This window comes from Hippocampus bargibanti, linkage group LG08, assembly GCF_051943395.1.
Source record: "Hippocampus bargibanti isolate YZ-2025 linkage group LG08, ASM5194339v1, whole genome shotgun sequence".
Classification (NCBI taxonomy): Eukaryota; Metazoa; Chordata; class Actinopteri; order Syngnathiformes; family Syngnathidae; genus Hippocampus; species Hippocampus bargibanti.
This window is the reverse complement of record NC_142741.1, coordinates 15,199,245-15,220,792: the sequence shown is the minus strand read 5'-3', so window position 1 is coordinate 15,220,792 and position 21,548 is coordinate 15,199,245. Positions and strand designations below refer to the sequence as shown.

The 21,548-nt window shown below is 40.9% G+C and overlaps 1 protein-coding gene across 2 annotated transcripts; it reads right to left on the bottom strand.

Annotated features, from left to right (window-relative positions):
* Nucleotides 1-770: 770 nt before the first annotated feature.
* On the bottom strand, nt 771-19,119 carry ccdc80 (coiled-coil domain containing 80). Of its 2 annotated transcripts, XM_089002267.1 has the most exons (10): nt 17,929-19,119; nt 16,419-16,623; nt 15,899-16,334; nt 14,710-15,042; nt 13,369-13,525; nt 10,012-10,148; nt 6,519-6,670; nt 6,024-6,127; nt 3,408-3,491; nt 771-1,555 (listed from the first exon to the last, which is right to left on the bottom strand). In XM_089002267.1, the coding sequence occupies exons 1-10, from the start codon at nt 18,578-18,580 to the stop codon at nt 1,233-1,235; spliced, it is 2,583 nt and encodes an 860-aa protein (XP_088858393.1). In that variant the 5' UTR covers nt 18,581-19,119; the 3' UTR covers nt 771-1,232. The 2 variants fall into 2 exon arrangements, with proteins under 2 accessions (XP_088858393.1, XP_088858392.1); XM_089002266.1 differs by lacking the exons at nt 16,419-16,623; nt 17,929-19,119 and having other exon boundaries at nt 15,992-16,126.
* Nucleotides 19,120-21,548: the final 2,429 nt, after the last annotated feature.

The window sequence follows — 21,548 nt, the reverse complement described above, 5'->3', positions numbered from 1 at the left end:
TAAATATATACAGTAAAGTCTCGTTATATCGATATCGGATATATCGATAGTCCCGGTTACATCGATACTATTTCTATGCACGCACGGAGAAAATTACATGCAAACAGGGTCGGATATATCGATAGTCCCGGTTATATCGATATTTTTTCGGACTCCCTTGAATATCGATATAACGAGACTTTACTGTATATGATTACAGGCTGAAGCCACCAGCACATCCAACATCTACATCTACAACAACTACTAAATTAATAATTGAACATTATATCTTTTCACAATACAATAATACATTTATATAGGCTTCTGCTTGGGTACTTCATTTGTGTGTTTTTTGATACATTATTACTTAAAACATCCATCCGAACAACTGAATTATCACTAGGGTCAGGGCAGGGACACCCTGGACTGGTTACCAGCCAATCGCAGAGCACACAGAAACGAACAACCATTCACGCTCCCACTCACACCTCGGAACAATTTGGAGTGTTTAATCAGCCTGCAATGCATGTTTTTAGAATGTGGGAGTAAACTGATGGAACACTGCAAGGTGTGAGCTTGGACGTGGATGGTTCTCTCTGTGTGGCTGGCAACCAGTCCAGAGTGTCCCCACCTACTGTCCGAAGACAACTAGAATTGGCCACAACACCACCCACAACCCTTGTAACGATAAAGTGGATGAGAAAATGTATGTATATATTCACATAAAAGGCCATGTGTCATTTCACTTGTGTGTCAAGCAATAAATAAAAAAAATAAACAAACATACAAAATGAAAACCAAGAAAAAGAAATTTATTGTAGGGCAGAATTTTTTTAATAATAAAATGCAGCCCAAATAAAGAGAACAAGCTGCAGCTGAAAACCTGCAACGGTGAGGAATGCAACACAAGTCCAATAAATACATGTATGACAATATGTGAGCAGGATTTGAAATGTAAAAAAGTTGTTAACGTGTAAATCGGATAGAATACATCTCCCTTCATGCTCATTTATGCTTTTATTGGCTGCAATTGATAGAGCCTCCCGCAAATTAGCATTAAGTGGTGCCATACAAGGTTATATTTGGAGGAAGTGGCAATGTGAAAGCTATCATTTTAAAGCCTCCACTTAGTGCTACAAAATTACCCAGTCATTTGCTTGGTTGAAGAGGCAAAATTAGAGGGCCACCAACTTCAAACAGAAGCAGCGCAAGCTTGTGTATGTCTCGCATCCACCCACGCATCATGATAGCCGCTAGTAACCGTAGCCCTGGTGATAACTATCCTGATAGCCATGCTCATAACCATGCTGGTGGTAGCCATATCCACCGTATTCGTCCTCAGGGCAGCGCATCCCCAGCGATTGCTGGATGGCCATTTCTTGCCGGCGCAGCTGCATGGAGTCCACCAGGTCATAGATGATGGCCATGGACCACATGGGCGAGGGGTACCAGGACTTGACGTTGCCGTCCTTACCTACCAGCAGCATGGAAAAGTACTCTGGACTGATTTGGAAGTAGTTCCTCATGTCCTTGACAAGGGTGGCTGACAGACCCTCACGCTCCACAGTCGCACTCCCTGGAAGGGACGCAACCATAAAAATTAGGTGGGTCTCTGCAAAATTGGTTTTCTGTCGCCCAAATAAAATGACAAAGCATACATTCACAAAATTCACCAACATATTTCGTGTTAGTTATCATATGACAAAATGTCACTTGCTGTCTGGGGGATTTTGTAAATATAAATTAGAAGACTAATTGTTTCTCAGCACCCATAATGGTTTCTTGACGTTGTGCCTCTTCTGATGAGCAATTTTGCATCAGATGTGGAATGATTTTGTTGACATTGGGTTTGGTCAGTTGTAAATACACTCAGAAACGGTTGCACGTACGCAACTCAAAGGATAGAGAGTAGGAAAAAGTGATCTTACATGACTTGGCAGAAATTTCATCTGAAGGTAACGGTAGACCAAGTTTTCAATGTTTTCATCCATAATGGAGCATGTCACTCAAACCAATGGAATCCTTATCAGAAAACGTGTTTTTCTGTGACTGACATAACCTGTTCAAATCAAGTACTGTACTGTAAAACAAGATTATATCAGACTTTACTCAGTAATATTTTAAAAACAGACAGGATGCTTGTTCTGGTTCGTCATCTCCCACACTTCACAGAATGGCCTTTATTTAATAGTGTCTGATGCAAGCTTTATGCAGCATTTTGCCGCAGCTGAAGTGGTACCGACATTTATGGCGTTTCTCTTTGGAGAACTGTCAAGCAGAGACGATTAAAAAGAATAAATGAAAACATTGGGAATGGAGTGCAAGTACTTAATGGAGAAAAGCTGTTCTGGTAAGTCAGGTGCCTTCCTGGGAAGCATCCCACCCCTCAACATTTTCAACCAAGACTTGATTCAATACTGCAGTAGGCAAAGTGCAGTCATTGGATTGAAAAACAAAACAAAAATATGAAAAAATTAAAACATTTGAAAAAGTGTAAGTTTGCCGTCATTTTACTACAGCCACAGACTATTTCTAGAAAACACATATTTGTAAGTGCAACAACAACACAATTCACAGTAGGATTTTGAACCCCGAATCAATCAGTACATTTCCAAGAACATACGCTTCTTTGCATCTCTGTGACTGAACGAGTCTCAGTGACTACTGCATTTCTGTTGTAAGCTGCTGATGACACTCTAAGCTCAATGGCCCTTTACCGTAAATTCCACACCATAAAGCGCACCTAACAGCCATCAATTTTCTCAAAAGTTCACCTTGTAGTCCGATATGTCTTGTACAAGGATCATTATTCTGATTTCTTGGGCGTAGTATCTAAAATGTTCTGGAAAGTGCTTTGTTACAGCTGCAGTATTGTATTGTGTTGTATTGCCTGAAGAGGAGCTCAACACAACCGCATCCACTATTCTATGCACCTCACAATGTGCTGGCCCCAATATATAAAACCATTTTAAAATAGGCCATTTTTTGAAATTGTGTCTCATACTGCGAAGCGCCTTATCGAGGGGAAAATATGCTACTCTTATAACATCCTGTTTAAAACCTCACAACAGTGAGGTTGTTTTGTTCAATTGTGAATTGTCACCTTGATCGCATGATGTCGAAACGTGAGCAGGATGATTTCTAAACTGTTTTCAATAGCACTCAATTGTTCAAGTCATGGATCAATCACTTTATAGTCAATTTTGCCCTCAGCCCAAGATTAGAGAGCGGGAAGTTGAGCAAAAAAGATATTGAGAGATGGTCAAATGAAGTCCACCGCTAAAGAAACTGGTGCATTTTCAATTTTTTCTTAAAGCACATGCAAAAGCCCAATTGCTCCAACCTTTTTGGACATAGTGTATATCCAATTCAATGTAGAAGTGGTGTTGACATTCACATGGCATTTCTAATTTTTTCCAGGTCCTTACCATTAAAAGGATAAAGTTCCAAAACTCCGCCCATGTCCGAAAGCTCTGTCCCAACCAGCTTTAGAATGGAGATGTGCCTTAAACCTTCAAAAAGAGAAAAAAATGCAACACCCATTAACAGAGAAGCATACAGCTTATAACATCAGAATCAGAATCAGAATCATCTTTATTGCCAAGTATGTAAAACACACAAGGACACAGGACATTGACATTGACATTGACATGACATTGTGCAGTAGTTTATCTGCAATAGCCCCATTGTGCCTGTAGATTATTTGAATCTTTCTAAGGTGAGCGGCGGTCGCTTGGTTAGAGGAGAAGGTGGTGCTGGTGTCCCAGGATTGTGCGGAATGTGGTTGAGGAGCTTTTTTTTTCATCCGAGACAAGAATAAGAGTCACACAGACACTGTTTTAGAACTGTGGCAAAATGCTGAATATCAAGATGAAACTTTTTTCCCCTTTCGCCTCATCAGCAGGATAGGTCTTTGTTTGGAACAAGAAGGGAGTGGAACAGGCTTGAACCCCAGCCAAAAACAACATGAACTCCTTACAGAATATGTGGATCAGACATTTTTTTCTCTTCCAGCGACCAAATCTGACATTAACACGGCATGTTTTGTCTAGGATTTACTAAATAAGCATTTAGGATTATTACCAACAACATATTCATGCATTTTAAAAGATGTACCTCTCAAAGGGACAATCCAATCCAATTGATTTCAAGTCCATATGACATTAGATCATCTTATATGTACAGTGATCCCTCGCTACTTCGCGGTTCACTTATCGCGGCTTCAGTGCATCGCACATTTTTTTTCAGGGGGGAAAAAAAACGAACTTTTTTTTTAATTATTAATGGCATGCAAATGTACAAACAGACAAAGTAAAAGAAAACACAGCAAACAAAGCAGAATAAAATCAAACACACTGGCTTTGAACAGCTCATGGAGCATTCTGCTTCTAGAAATCGGGCCATGTCGGTTTATAAAAATCTTCTTGCTAAAAAAAAAGAGTGCCAACAACTATGGATAACAATGTTCTTCTCTCGGAGAAAGACTCCTTCAGTAGAAAAAGACGCTACAGCGCAGCAGAGTCAGGACGAATAGGCGCAGCAGCAAAATATTGTTTTACAACACCGTTCTTTAAACTATTAAAAAAGACTTTTTTGTTTCATTCTGCAGTATGTACAGTTTTGCATTGTGTAAAAAAAAGCTGACTACATTGTACTTCGCAGATTTCATCTATCGCCGGCTATTTTTGGAACATATATCCCGCGATAAACAAGGGTTCACTGTACTACTGTATATGCAAAATCGGAAAATTATTTATGGTGCATGCAAATTTGACCAAAGATCCTGCAAGTTGACATGCATGACTTTCTTTGCAAGCCGCATAAAATGACGTAGTGGCTCCTAGCCTCGATGTTGACACCTATGCACATGACCTTTGTCAATGTATTACAAAGAAAAGAATTGTGTGTATGGAATAAAACAAGCAAACAGTCAATGTGTGTCCTTGGTCGAGGATTTGTAACCGAATCCTCTCTCCGCATCAGAATCATGTTGTCAATATTTTAGAAAAGTCCAAAATAACAGCATTAATTTTTTTCCAGAGATCCTTACAATTAAAATCTATGTTAATGTGTATAGATGACGACAGAAATGTTTTGCAAGTCAAATTTGGCTTGCCCGGACCGACCACAAGGTCAAGAAAATGCTGACTGTTATTGTTGGCTTCCTGGCTGGCCCTTTGAGGTAAACTGGTTGAAGCAACTCTCCCTATACCAGTGTACTTTGGCCAGTGCTACTGAGTCTCAAGGTCCTGGGCGGCTTCGACTGGCATGGTTTCACCTACCTGGAATTGGTCTGAATGAAAGCAATTTTTCAGCCACATTAATATCCTGAATTCAATGCAGCCAAGATAAAAACTACGAAATGAAAGGAATAGATTCTTGAGAATAAAAAAATAAAAACACATTAATCGCTTTGAGGTGCTTCTGCTCTATGTCTTTTGGTGTATGCAGTGTTTGGAACATGATCAGAACTCCAAAACCTTTGCTACAATTGAATGGAATAATAAACTGACAATAACTAGCAGAGATGGCTCGAATATACATTAACAAATGCCGTTTTGAAACTCAGAATAGTGCCCATTGAGTTCATCGAATGGAAAAATATTTTTGTTTGAGCAGTGTACATTATCCATTGCCTATCCACTTAACTCTGGCAGCAGTGTATCGCAAGTTTGCTTGTGTAAAAAAAACATTGGCTCGCGACGTGCTAACAAAAAGAAAATCAAGCACCCAAGAAGTTGTAATGCAATGAAAGGTACAACTGAACGTTGGAAAAGGATCGAAGGAGGATTCAAATCTGCGTTTGTTGTTTGAGCGACACAATCACGATTCTTGTCTGTAATTATTTTGTGACGCATGTGGTCTGGTTTGAAGTCCCACCACCGCGCAGCAACACGGCTATGAAGGATTTACCGAGCTGCGGTGAACTCAACTCAGTGGTAGCCTTTGACGCGAACAGCCTTTGTTCCATTGTGGTGAGCTCAATCTTTTCATTTTCAAAGCAGGTATATCAGCTTCTCCTAATCCATTGTAGGGCTACTCACCAAGGTTGCAGGCCTGACTGCCCAGGCCGTAAAGCTGCTGCTGGTAGGCCCACTCCTCGTCATTGGGAGATGAGATGATGAAGAGACGCCGCCTCCAGCGGAACCTACGGTCATGACAAATTTAGGGGCCTTGGTCGTGCTTTGGGGCAGCGGTGCAAGCTGCGTACTTGGCACTAATGCACAATTACTTTGGTTGACCATTGCCCAAAATACCAGATGAAATCCCACGCCGGAGTCCAAGTCACCCTGGCCATCAAAGACGTTGTGGAAAATGTATATCCTCAATAATTTTGTGTTAGGGGGGCGATAGTTGTGATTTAATTGACTTTAAATTTGTAGAACAAAATCAGTCTGTCCAAGTCGGTCAATTGAGGGTTTTAAACACTATAAATTGTGGTTGAGTTCATTGGCTCGGACTCACGAAAAGAGGAAACAGGTTCCTTGGACCACCCAAGCAGGGACAGAATCATGTCAGATCCACTCTTAAGTTCTGACCTCGAGAGGAAGTTCTCCAAAGATCTGGGCTTGTCCTCTTTCTTGCAAACGACGCCGTCTTGCTTCTGCTGCTCCATCTCTTGAATGCGGGAAGAGAATGTGTCGATGTAGTTGAACACGGCCTTCATGGCAATGGGAACCTCATAGGATTGCTGGAGAAAAGAAGTCAAGATATCCAATGGAAAAGTTGAGCCGTGACACCCACTCAGTAACAAAATTTTTCATCTTGTGGAAATGGGCTATTGGATACTTGGATACAAATGAGAAGTGATCAATAGCCACTCAGTTCGAATTCACAAACACCAATTTACTGGTGAACATCTTTCATCCTGGCGAGGCTTTGATTGAAAATCCCACTTCTACTGTCGTAGTGCACATACAGTACTGTATGTATTGCAAGCTGAGTAGCAAAGGCCCTCTTCCCAGAAATGGCCACTTTTGCCAATTTTGCCAACCTGGGTACCCTTCTGTAATCATCTCTCCATCATTATAAAATAATTGTCCTCATAATTTTAAAGTCCCCCGAAAAAAAAAAAAAAACATCCATGCATGACAATTTAATACCCTACAGATGAGACAGAACTTACTTTACTCCAAACAAATCAGATGGCATCCATACATCCATTTTTCAGACCGCTTTATCCTCATTAGGATTGTAGGGGGTGCTGGAGCCTATCCAAGCCGTCTTCGGGCAACAGGCGGGGGACACCCAGAATTTATTGCCAGCCAATCACAGGGCACATAAAGACAAACAACCATTCGCTTTCACACTGACACCTAGGGACATTTTCGAGTGTTCCATCAGCCTGCCATGCATGTTTTTGGAATGTGGAAGGAAACTGAAGGACTCTGAGGAAAACCACATGGGCCTGGGGAGTACATGAAAACTCCACACAGGGAGAAGCTGGTCTTGAACTCACGACTTCTGCACTGTGAAGCAGGTGTGCGAACCACTCGACTTCTGGGCCGCCCGCTGGCACATCATATCACATGAATATAGTGAACATACAGTAGCTCTTTACTTTTGCTTTGGGCCAATTAAAAGGTCTGGATTTGATTGTGACCTCTCACCTACAACTGGTTGCCAGCCAATAGCAGAACAACGAAACAAACAAATATTCACATACATGATCGCACCCAGGGACAAGTCTTAAATTAACTCACCATGCATGTTTTTGGAATATGGGAGGCAACAGGAGTACTTGTCTCAACCACGCAGTCATGTGAACAACATGTAAACTCCAAGCAGGAAGGCCGAGTCTATATTTGAACTCAGAGGTTTGAGGTGGATGTGCTCACTGCGTCGCAAGCTTAATTTATTTCCATTCCATGAACTCCAAATTTTTGAGAGCACAAACCTCATTCACAGCCTGAGATCATATGATGACCAGTCGTGGTTGTTGGTCTTTCAGATGAACTCCAAAGAGAGTAAATGTGCAATGTGGTGGTTTATGCAGCTAACTTGGCATGGAAAAATATCCAACTCAAGACCCACTCTGAGGTCTCCTCTGCATGAATTTGAACGGGATAAATAGTTTAAGGAAACGTATGAACACGGCTGGAGAAAAAACTGTTTCCAAAAAGCATAAGAAATTGTTTGCAGTGATTGTCCGACATTCTTGATCCCCACTTTTGGGAAGCAACACCCAAAATGCTGAGCCTTGTATTCAATGCTTCCAAACCACATCCAATGTTCATTTCTCAGGCTAGGGTGAATCCATGTGCACTCCCGATCGACTATTCACACCCACCCACCCACATCCTCGCAGGTCCACAGACGCTGCTGTCAGCAGAGTGAGCGAACACTAGCCTCTTTGATGCACACGTCCAAAAACAACCCACTGACATTTTTGTTTCCTGGCAATTGAGCACTCGTACAGGATACAAGTAGCCTCCAAAAAATGTTGTGTTGTGAGAATTAACAGTGTTTTCAACGTGGTGTTTTGACAGGGTCGGGATATTATGCTGTGAAATGGATGGATGGCAAGAGTTTAAATAGAGGATTAACATTAGGAGTACAGAAAAAAACTGTCCTTCACCCTTTCATGCACAAATAACCTATAACCTGATGACAATGTTTTTTTTTCATGTTATCTTTATGTTCAAAAACCCGGGACAATGGTGGAAAACTAGCACTGATGCTAAGTCTGGCATAGTTATACTATTGGGTCGATTAATGTGAGAAATAAATAAATACATAAATAACAATGAATAAAAAATAAATAACCATAAATAAATAACAACACATCAATGACAATAAACAAACAAATAATAAATAAATAAATAAATAAATAATGTGTCCACTGCAGCTGTGAACGCTGTCCGTGAAAGGGTTAAAATGACATTATGATGGATGGCTCAAAAAGGGACTAGCATTAGTCACTTGACAGTTTTAGTTTTTATGGTACAAAGTAGCTGAATCTATAAAAAAGCTGTAATGGTCAGAACCATCTTTTGGGTTTCGAGTATGACTATGTGACTCCACAGAGAAAATTAATTCCTCGCCTCTACCTTTTTTCCATTCGGGTGATTTTTGTTATTTTCCAAAAATGCAGATCAAGGTGATGAAGTATATTCTTTCGTGTAGGTGAGGAAAACATTTTGGCATTGTTTGTGAGCTTTGTATGCCACTTTCTGACACTGGATTCATTTATTGGTTTTCCTATAGCTGTGAAGGGGTAGGGATTCACTTTGACACAAACGCTGGTGTCAGAAGTACTGTTTTAAAAATTCTGATCGGATAGATGATTTCCAAATCATTGCTTTGTGTTTATAAGCACTTTATTGGGCTTGTCTTGTTCATCTTCCTTTTTTTCTTTTTCTATGTTCATAGAAATATGTGTGTGTTTGGGAGCCTTTTACTGAGTATCTTCAATTTTATTAAGTTCATATAGTTGCTTGTTCTGTAGCCACAAGAGGACTTAAGACAGTGTCTTCTTGTGCCGGTCCCAAGCCCGGATAAATACAAACGGTTGTGTCAGAAAGGGCATCCGACATAAAAGCTTGACCAAAACAAACATGCGAATCAAACCTCTGAAGATAGAGGACACTGATTCGCTGTGACGATCCCTTGAAGGGAAAAGCCAAAAGGAAAAGAAGAACATGATTTCAATATTGTTTGGCGCATTTGTGGCAAAATGCACCAAATGCAGTTGGGAGTTAAAATCCTAGTTTATGCTTTCGGTTAAGTGTAATTTGTGTGTTTCTTCCAGTGCATGAGAGCACACTGGCGCTGTTGCCCCTTTCCACATTCTACCAGCTTGAGTGTTTGGTAAGGGTTGCACAACTTCCCATTTTTTTCAAATTTAAAGTTGTATTTGATGCCTTATTTCATGTTAGTGAACAGAATTGTGGGATTTGAACACAATTCAAGTAAACCAAAATCATTCTCCACTGCACAACAAAGATTCAGTCTGACAACTGAACCTAGTCGTGGCAAGTGGAAAACAGCGGTATTTTGAGTTGTGACGGCATGTTGTTCCATGCAGCTCACCTTGACTCTCATGTCTGTGTCAGTGAGGACCATGTGGAAGTCATCATGGACCATGCTGAACTCTTTCCTCAACTCGGTGATCAGATCCTGGTTCACAAGGTCCTCCTGACGAAGTCCCTTCATCGGCTTGTCATTCTCTGAAGAAGAAGAAAGTCACTAGTTTCTCGAATGGACGTGAAGGGAAGTAAATATTTGAGGAATCGCAGCAAAGTCAATCTGGGACAAACTCAACAAAGAGCTCCTTTTACTCCCCGACTGCTCAGCGAGGTGGGATGTGACTTTGGAGTTGACTTTAAGTGTCTGCCGTTTGCAGACATGAAAGCTTTTAATCATCCATACCTCCCAGCAAGAGGTGATGGTCTAAGGCAAACCAAATGAGTTAACTGGTGGACATTCAGAGGCAAAAGTGCAAGTAACTGAAAAATATTTCTTCCAATTCCCATTTAGAATCGAACTCAGGTTAAGATAAGTTAAGATAACCTAAATATCAGACGCAGAATCAGAAAACCTTTATTCGTCCCACAATGGGGAAATTTGTAAAATATATCTGTGTCTTTGTGTTGTCATATTATTTGTTATTTTTTTTTATTTATTTTTTTCCCCCAAGATGGCGGCGCGTGAACACGCAGCGGCTACTTTCTCTCCCGGGAAATTGGCGTTTTCGTGTTTATTATGTTTGTAAAAAAAAATAAGTGCCTTGCACGCTGGGTCCGAGAGGACAGTAATTTCATCTGTGCTGTAATTTTATTTTATTTATTGTATTCTATTTGTGATTGTATTTTATTTATTACAGTGCCTATGCTTGTCTGTGACTGTAAAGTGTCCTTGAGAACTTTGAAAGGCACTTAAAATGTAATGTATTATTATTATTATCATGCATATTAGCATATTTGACAATAAAGCTGACTTTCACTTTGACTTGACTTGATATAAATGTGTTTACTTGATTTGATTGACCGAAGAAAATGCTAACTATATCCAATATCCAAAAAGTGAAGGATTTGCTCAGGGTCATTTGATAATTGATAGCTGATAAAGTTTGTGCAGACGTGTTGGCCAGGCCAAGTTTTACAGTGTGTCATTTGCTAAGAAACATGTACACTTAGGCCAGTGATTTCCAACCACTGTACAACTTCTCATCAGTATGCGAGACACCATCAAGTGTGTCACTGGGAAACAATACACTTTCATTGATTTGGTTTGAAATGTGAAATAAGAGAAAGTACTCAGTCACACATTGTACATTCTGATAAACCAAAATGTAGAAAGTGAGGTCATCTAAATCCAACAGTGAGTAGAGGAACAAAAAAAGAAACACTTGTTTGTAGACACACATGTTTTTTTGTAGAAAAACAGCATGTGTCACGGATAGGTGACATCACCTTCCAATTTTAAGGCCAAAAAATTCCATGCAGATGAAACCTTGTCTTGTGGTGAGACATGGGGAGTCATAAAGTTTTATAGAGTCATACACTGACCTAACAATGTCTGGAAATGTTAGAAATGACGCCCACTGCACAATTCCAAAAAGCATTTAATGTTTGAGGTTTTGTTACAGGCCAGTGAGGTACAATGTGTTTGCCTTCACTGTTTCAAAATTCACAAAGTGGATCCGGATCAAGATTAAACGTATCTGAATTTTTATTGATTCAGTAACACGTTATTTAGGTTGTTGTGGTATATTGGAGCTTTGTGCCAGATTTTCTCAGATTTAAGCTTTTTGAGGAATATAAGATTTAGATTTTTGATCATAAAACAAGTTCATTCATTGATTTGTCTTTATCCATGTTTAAAGATCTAAAATAAATGATTTTTTTAACTTGTTTCAGATTTGAGATTTTTGTAGCCAAGAGTAATCAATTTACACAGAGGCCAAAAAGAAAACATTTGCTATCTACTAATTTGCAAATTTAATCATGAGTTATGCCGTTTTGGCATTACTGATGTTTCAAATTTGATTTCACTGGGAACATTCTAAAACAGTCCGACTTATTAAAAAAAGATCTGGATCGAGATTTTAGATATAGAACAATGTTACATCCACATATAAACATCAAACGAAAACATTTTTTTATATGTTGTTCATGAATGAGCATGACTAATGTTAATCAATGTGATGAACTCATTGACTGTCAGATGATGTGCAAAAATGTGTCCACTCCAGTGCTAGGGTTTTGGTCATTTTCACTGAAATGGCAGGACCCATAGAATATTGAGGTTTAGGACTACATAACATTCAGTGCAGTGTAAGAAACCTTAGACCCTCTTCTTTCATCAGAAAAAAAAGTTTATTTTGAAAATCTTACTTGGTTGTAGAGTTATCTGCATTGAAAGTGGGGCCGACTGTACAAAGGTAAATGCTGCCTTTTGTAGGGAGGGAAAACATTGCCAGAGGTCTGTCAGAAGCTTTGATACTCTCCTCTTTCATCTATGACTGCCTCAGACAACAAAGAGGGTGCAGATCATGTTTCAAAAACAATTTAAATAAATATTTTGGAACCAATTGGCTGGCAACCAATTCAGGGTGTACCGCGGTTGGTGCCCATAAGACAGCTGGAATATGCTCCAGCAAACCCCTGACCGTTGTGAGGATAAAGCGGTCCGGACGATGAATGAATGAATGAATGAATGAATGAATGAATGAATGAATGAATGAATGAATTTTGGAACCAGATCATGACAAAAAACACTTTAATCTCTGCTAAAATCAAAGCTGCACCTCATATTGCCCTTTCGTACTTCCAAAGTGCTGAAAAGTAGTCAGGATCCAGTTCTAGATCAAAAAGTAAACCAATTCCTTCTTGGTAAGTACTGCAACAACACACACGGTTTATTTCACATTGTTTTTGAAGAAGTTTCTTTCACTTTGTTTTTGAAGAAAAAAATGTGATTCAAATGATGATCAATTTTTCAATTGGTTTGTTACTGGATCAAAACAAGGTTACAGCTCCCACCCAAATAAGTTGACTTTGTTGCAAATAACCAGGGCATTGCTATCTCCAAATGTTCTCATGTTTGAGTATCTATTCCATTTTGCCATGTTTTGGATACAAAAGCAGGGTGCTCCTCACTAAATGCCTTTTGTTGGACAGCAATGGTTTGTCAGATGTTTGAATAAAGTCCTTTAAAGCCTCTATGAGTGCAGGCTGAAGTGCGATGTGGTGGAGTGTTAGCAAAGTACGTAGTTACAATCCCAACCCACACGTTGAGTAAAGTCTGGAAAACATTCGCTGAGTGGGCGTATGACTCAGCAACAGCAAGCACTGCTGGCTGTACAACGCTGCCCCCCAAGCCCCAAAACAAGTGAAGACTTGTGTATAGTTTGTTCGGATGTTCACGCATGTGTGCGCTCCTTACCCAACTGGTAGTGGTCAATTTTCATGGTGGAGTTGATGAGTGAGCCAAAGATCGCGATAATGGAAACTTTTCTTATTGCCATCTCGCACACAGACTCCAAGTACTCATCCCTTTGCTGGGCATACATCTTGTTCTCCTCGCTGGGTGATGTCACCAGCTGTGGAAAGAAGGGGAGGGGTAAGTTTGGGTTCATATGTAGAGGTCACACTCTGCAGAGTTGGTATTTACATTAACCTGCAAGTGGAGGATGGGCTATATTTTCCCAGCCTGTCTGTGTGATAACAATCTATGCCGGCTGCAAAACAGACGCACAGTCTCTTCGCACACAGCTGCAGAGCCGAGAGATACACTTGCACCTTAAAAATCAAGCACGGACAACTAAATCTGCTACATTAAGGATAAACATTGTTTTTGCTTGTTGAATGTTAATGACTCAAGTTTTCAAAGAAATGAATGTTCTTTGATTATTATGTACATGAGTTCAGGAACGACACTTTGAAGCTATTGATGTCTAGTGTAGTGTACCGGCAGAGGTGCTGTTTGGTGGTTCATGCTCAGGTTTGCTGTCTGAACACGAACAAATGTGAAGTCAATGATGGGAAGTTGAGCTACATCTATACAAACCTTCACATTATCTGCATTAGTATCACTTATTGATCCCTCACGACATGCTAATTGGTTGTGGCAGCGCACTGGTTGGAAAGGTAACATTAGCGATAATGAACTGTAGTACATAAACTCATGGGATATACTGCAGACCCGTGGTTCTTAATCTTGTTGGAGGCACCGAACCCCACCAGTTTCATATGCTCCTTCACCAAACCCTTCTTCCAATGACTGTGCCTACTAACTGCAGTCTAGACTGAGGGGTGGACCTCTGTGACGGAGGATCCACCGAACCCCTGAGACCGACTGACCGAACCCCTGGGGTTCGAGCGGACCCAGGTTAAGAACCACTGCTATAGACTGTAGAGAATTAGCCATAGAAGTAAAAAACACATGAGTGGTGGCTGTTATCTTGAAGGATATGAGATGTATTGTACTGTGTGGAGGCCAGATTCTAAAAAAGGGAGTTGATTTTGCTGCAGTCGTCACAAACTATAAATCTTGCTTGCTCTGTTCTGTCTTCAGTTACCCAGATATTGCGATGTGTCATGGCTGATGTGCAATCCGCCCTGATGCTACTGAGAACATGGAGCGGATTAGGTTACTTGGATCCACATGTTGGCAATGTCGGGTTATAAAGCAAATGCTAACAGTTGTGTACCACTACTCAGGCATGTGTGAAGGATACGGACACCGGAAATAGGAAGGTTAACAAGGTTTAAAGGTTTTCTTTACCAGAAGTCGCCTTCGGTTCTCAAAGTAGCCCAAAAAAGAGTCCAGCGACCCCTTCGGAGGCGGGTTGGGCTTTTTGGTGGGTTTCGGGAAGTCCTCCTTTTCCGGGTACTTTGACAGTTTTTTTCCGTTCTTCTTCCCTCCGCTCTTTCCTTCTTTGCCGGCCTTTCCGGCCCTTCGCTCTGCCTTCCTGCTTGCCTTTTCCTTCTTCTTTTTGTCGTGCTTGGCCTTCCCCTTCCTGGTGGGACTGACATTGGTGATGCTGTCAACCTCCTCGGGATATGTGACAGTGGGCTTACCGGTGTTGTACTTCTGCGCATACTCATTTGTCAGCATCTGCATGGATATAGTCTGTTAGTTTACAGCCATAATGAACGTTTTCTTCATGGTAGTCGGCCTCTTATGATTTAGTCCAGGTCTATGCATATGGCATTCCCAAATTGTGATGTGTGCAACCCTTGGATGTTATTATGTCATTTGTTTCGATTTTGTCTGCGTGATTCATGGGCGAGACAAGTCTGTTAAGATCTTGAAGGGGTTTTTGGCAATTTTGGGATCTACTTACTGCACTAAAGAAATGCATGAGTCCTGAATGTACGTATTGGTAGTTTCCTCAGCAATATAAAAATTGTTGCATATAGAAACCAATAGGCATCGCCCTCAAAGTTCTGATATTCTGAGTTCAAAGCAGACCATCCAGTGTGGACCTTGTTTTTTCTCATTTTTGTTGTTTTCTCTCGTTTTTTCGCCGTGAGAGTGGCTGCCTTTCCAGCAGCTCCTGTATTTTGTTTTTCTACTTCTTTCTTTCCTTTCCTCTTGCTTTCATAACTTTGCTGCTGTGAAATGTAAATTTCTCCACTGGGAGACAAATAAAGGTACATCCAATCCAATCCATAAATCCATCCCTTTTCTGATTCACTTTATTCTCACAAAGGTGATGAGGCATTTTGGAACCTATACAACTTGACCTCGGTTGTCGTTGTTTATGATAATATGAGTATAGCCTGTACAACCCGAGACAAATTCCTTGTGTGTTCGACATATTTGGCCAATAACGATGATTCAGATTCTGAAATAAATACAGATACTGTATATTAGACTGAAGTTCAACAGAACTGAACTGAAATGACTCTCTGTACCGTCCTCACCCCTTGGAAATCACTGCTTGAACATTATACATTCAACAACTCACTTTCTTCCCCTCGTTCTTTTTCTTGGTGGGTTTGATCTTGGATGGTTTCCTTGTGGCGGGTACCAGCTTGTGGTTGCGGGGATCTTTGCTAACCTTGTCTGTGTTGTTTTCTCCAGACGGAGTGGTTTTGCCTGGGGTAATCTCCCGCTCCCTTTGGTTGTAGTAATATGGGTCCTCTGTGGTTCTGGGGGCAGAGAGCAGCACGGTTTGGGTCTGCACTTTTATTGGTGTCAGGGTGGTGGTGGTTCTTTTGGTGGTGGTTCTTCGTGTGGTGGTTGTGGCTTTTGTTGTTGTGGTGGTTGTTGCTTTGGTTGTCGTGGTAGTAGTTGGTGGCCGGGTTGTTGTTGGTCGAGCAGTGGTCGTTGTTGTTGTTGATGTTGTTGTTGTGGGCTTTCTCAGGATTTCTTTCCTGGTTTTCCTCCGACAGGTGTGATCACTGTCCATGCACACATGACATCCGGTAAGTCATGTTGCCTAAATATATGGTTTCAATTAAAGACTTTCACTTTGGGTTTGATGCTTCTCACCGGTAAGTGTGCCCTCCTCCACTTGACCCTCAACGCCAGCTCCTTTACACTTCTGGACAAAGCCTTTTTGGCGAATTTTCTCCAGCTTCCTCATGGGTGACTGGTCGATGACTTCATACATGGCCTCCAGCCTCACAGGGTATGGGTATCTCTCCTCAACCTGCAGGGTTTTTTTCAGCAGCACCATTCCAAATTTACCTACAGATTACAACAGAGTACAACATGATAGTGAAACTCAGATTAAGTTTGCGATGAGACTGAAAGATAGATACATTTATGGGATGCATAATTTTAGAAACACTGAAGACAATTTAACCTGGTGTACCGTTTTTGTTATTTTGATACTTGGATGAACCTTATGTGACCACTGAAGGCAGTAATGAAAAACAAAGACAATGTGATGTTTCCTGAACATCAAAAACAGTTTGGTTTTCAATCAACCTTGTGCGTGGAGGCATTTTGTAACACTTAGATAATTTTACCTTCAATGAATCCAATGAAATTGTTTTTTAAAGAACAAAATCCATATAATTCATTACAATTCAAATCTAGCAACCCTCTATTGGCAAAGAACCCGGTAGAAAAGACAGATATACGAGATGTTTTCAAATGTAGGGGATAAAAGTCAAAAGTGAACCAGATAAGAAATATTTGGAAATAAGGACAGGGTGAACCCACACTATTCTCAGGGGACAGGGAAGAGAGCCCTGTGACAAATTATAAAATCCCCCTGTAATTGATGCTCCACACCACCACCAGGTTTAGAATTGCCTATAGATTCAACATGATGGCAGTAAAATTCTATGTTGGCAAAAATAAAACTCTTCAACTCACTTTGACGCAGTTCCTAAGCACTAACATTCACCAAGGTGGTGCCAAATGAATGCTTTTATTGCTTAGAGTAGCATTACGCGTTTTCAGTTCATTAAAAATGCTGCTTTGGCAAACATTCATTTGCTCCTTATACAATTTTAGATTTTTTTTAAAGATTCTATTATTTCTTTTGAAATATTTAAAATGGCCTTGCCCTACCTTAACTCTCTGAACTTCGCCCCAACCCACCTGCCTGAGGTCTATGGACCAGACACTTTTTGAGGTACAGAGAACTTGGAGGCGCAGAGAGGATCTCGTCTTTTCTATTGCTGGTGCCTATTTGGAATGACCTCCCGCTGAATGTTAGGAAAGTCCACCCACTGTCCATCTTTAAGACCTGTCTTTTTTTAATAATTTGGCTTTTCACTCAGCATAAACTTTATTTTTAGTTTTACAGTTTTTTTCTACTGTCTTTGCTATGATTTTTGTGTTATTGTTATTGTTGTATGAATTATTTTTCCCCGTTGTACAACACTTTATTGACAACTGCAGTTGTTTTAAAGTGCTCTATAAGTATAGCTTTTGAGCAAATCTTTGGCCTGAGCACAAAAACAGTTAATATATATAGTTTTTTTTAACAAATGAGACGAACAAAACAGTGTAAAAACAATAACCAAATCCAAAGTGTACCTTTCTCTAGTTTGAGAAAGCTCATGAGTCTTGGGATAAGGGTGGTGTCCAGTGGCTCTTCCATCACTTTGCCCTCATTGGTGATCCGCCGCACCTTGCCACCCATCTCACCTTCTTGGTGGAACATGACAATCTGTTGGACATGCCTCTCTGCCAGCTCGCAGTATACATCCGATTTCAGCAAGGACATCATCAGTCGGTAATATCCGTCAGAATCGTGAGGCGCTGAGATCACCAGAACTCGGTTTTTCCCCGCAAAACTGGCCAACAGGTTGGGCGAACCGGCACTGCTGGGCATCCGCGACACCCTGGCCCTCGGTCTGGGGGCGCCCTCATCTTGCAGCATCCGCGACTGGGGGTGCCCCCCGACCCTTCTTCTTGTCCCCGGCACTCTTCTGTCATGCACACCCCGAGTTGTTGGTGTGCCCTCATCTGCTGGTATGCCTTCGCCATTCTTGTAACCATGAACGGATATGGCTGAACCGAATCCAGGGCGCACACGCCTAAATTGGCGCCCCCTGCCCACCTGTGGTCGATCCAGCCTGGCTCGCTGACGCAAATGCGCTCGAGTGCGACGGCTGAAACTGTCGACTTCGTCTGCCCATGTCAGTAGACACAATAGTGCCACACTGAGAGTTAAAAGCCGCCACATTATGACGAGATGTCGCTAAACACTCTCCCGGCGGAGGTCACAGTCTCAGCATGCTTTTTTAGAGCATTTGAAAAAGAATTGATTTATTCCAGATGAAGGTGAGCATCTGAAAATCAACGTCACACAGCATGCCGAAATGGACTTCCAGGGAACTGGAAGAATGTTTCGTGCGTAAAGGGGCGACTACACCCAAATATTCACCACAAAAAACAAAGTCCCGGATATGTTGGTCTATTCATAATTTTTGACAGGAAAGAAAAAAAAAATCAAACCTGTTGGAGATCCATACAGCAGATTAATGAAGTTGATGCTTTACCCAGAGAGAAAGAACGAAAGAATGAAATTCGTGGTTACGTCACATCCCCACGATTCGCAAGACGCGCCTGGTTTAAAGAAAGCTATAAATTATAACTCGGATGGACTATTTAATTCCCCATATATCCTCAAGGTGGACAGCTGAAGTGGAAGAAATTCAGGGACTCGTTGAGTTTCGTTCCAGAGCCTCCAAGAAATGTCCACATGAAACCTCCTCAGTATGCGCACTTCTCTGCCAAGTTGGTGTGATACTCCCCTTTCCCGCCGCCTATGAACTCAGCATCAACCCTGTCCCCCAATTCTTAAGTACAAGTACAAGTACAAATAATAATAATAATAATAATAATAATAATAATAATAATAATAATAATAATAATAATAATAATAATAATAATAATAATAATAATAATAATGGCCCGGTAGTCGAGTGGTTAGCTCGCTTGCTTCACAGTGCAGAGGTCGCCAGTTCCGTCCCGGTCCGGCCTCTCTGTGTGGAGTTTGCATGTTCTTCTTGGGCCCGTGTGGGTTTTCTCTGGGTCCTCCGGTTTCCTCCCACAGTCCAAAAACATGCATGGCAGGCAACCAATTCAGGTTGTCCTGTGCCTCGTGCCCGAAGACCCCCGACCCCAATGAGGAATAAGCGGTACGGAAAACAGATGGATAGATAATTATGGCGTTTTTGTGTTTATTATGTTTGTTAAGTCATTATAAGTGCCTTACATGCTGGGTCCTAGAGGACAGTAATTTCATCTGGCTGTATGTCAGGCACATAAAGCTGACTTTAACTTTGATAATAATAATAATAATAATAATAATAATAATAATAATAATAATAATAATAATAATAATAATATTTTCCTTTTGGCTTTTCCCTTCAAGAGGTCACCACAGCGAATCAATAATCATAATTATTATAAAATAATAATTATTATTATACTAATTATAATTATAATAATTATAATAATTGGATAATAATTATTGGATTGGATAAATCCATCTATTTTCCGTATCACTTATTCCTCATCAGGGTCGCAGGGGGTGTTGTAGCCTATCCCAGATGTATTTGGGCATAAGGCAGGGGACACCCTGAATTGGTTGCCAGCCAATCTCAGGGCACACAAATACGTATGACAGTCACACTCACACTCACACTTAGGGACAATTTGGAGTGTTCAATCTGCCTGCCATGCATGTTTTTGGAATGTGGGAGGAAACCGGAGGATCTGGAGAAAACCCGCACGGGCCCGGGGAGAACATGCAAAGTCCACACAGGGAGGCCGGGCCGGGACGCGAACCGGCGTCCTCTGCACTGTGAAGCCGGCATGCTAACCACACGACTACCGGTCTGCCTTATAATGATTATAATAATCATAATAATAATTTTCATTATTATTAAAATAAAAGTAAACACATACTACAGTAAAGTCTCGTTATATCGATATCGGATATATCGATAGTCCCGGTTATATCGATACTATTTCTATGCACGCACGGAGAAAATTACATGCAAACAGGGTCGGATATATCGATAGTCCCGGTTATATCGATATTTTTTCGGACTCCCTTGAATATCGATATAACGAGACTTTACTGTATATTTCCCTTCTGCTGCGTACAATAACCACAGTAGATCATTTAGTTCCTCCTTTTTAGGCAAACACCCCTAAAATCACCCCTACACCTTTCTACCTCTCAATGTGGATATGTTTTTCTTTTGTTGTAAACAGGAACAAAGTAACAAACTATTTTATATAATTCTAAAAATTAGTTTTAAAATGATTTCCTTCACCACATTTGACCTAAAAACACCATTTTATTTTTGGGAGAAAACAAATTATGTCCTTTATTTGTTCTTTCTGTGCTATCCCCACGTATTTCATCTTATCAAAAAAAAATAGTTTTCCATTCTGATGAATTTCCATCAATCCATCCCTCCATCCATTTTCCAGACCGTTTTATCCTCATTAGGGTCACGGGGGTGCAGCAGTCTTCGGGCAGTAGGACCTGAACCGGTTGTCAGCCAATTACAGGGCACACAGAAAAAAACATCTGCACACGCACTCACATGTAGAGTCAATTTGGAGTGTTCATTCAACATTGACATGCATGTTTTTGGAATGTGGAAGGAAATCAAAGCATCCGGAGAAAATACACACGGGCACCGGCAGAATATGCAAACTCCACACAGGGAGGCTGGAACCAGGATTGAAGCCACTGTGAGGTTGACATGCTAATCATTTGACTACCGGGCCACCCTAATCCAACAACAACAACAACTACTACACCGACAACAACAGCAACAACAACAGCAACAGGAGCAGCAACAACAATAGCCAACAACAACCACCACCACCACAATCACCACCAACAAGAACAACAACAACAACCAACAACCACCAAAAACAACTAAAACCACCAACAACAACAAACACCAATGACAACAAACAACAACCACCTCCACCACCAACAACAACAAACAATAACCACCACCACCAACAACAACAACCACCACCAACAACAACCTCCACCACCACCAAAAACAACAACAGCCACCACCAACAACAACAATGGGGAAATTCGATGCACCTCTGGACCTCATCATCTTAAAATGTACGAACATAAAGGAGGTTGTTCTGAAGACCCAATCTGATCA

Excerpts from the sequence above, each read along its gene's own strand:
- ccdc80 (XM_089002267.1), bottom strand. The coding sequence starts at position 18,580 with ATGTGGCGGCTTTTAACTCTCAGTGTGGCACTATTGTGTCTACTGACA. Across the intron at positions 13,526-14,709 it reads AGAACCGAAGGCGACTTCTG|CTGGTGACATCACCCAGCGA; the intron begins GTAAAGAAAACC and ends TTCTTTCCACAG. Across the intron at positions 3,492-6,023 it reads CAGTCAGGCCTGCAACCTTG|GTTTAAGGCACATCTCCATT; the intron begins GTGAGTAGCCCT and ends CTCTTTTTGAAG.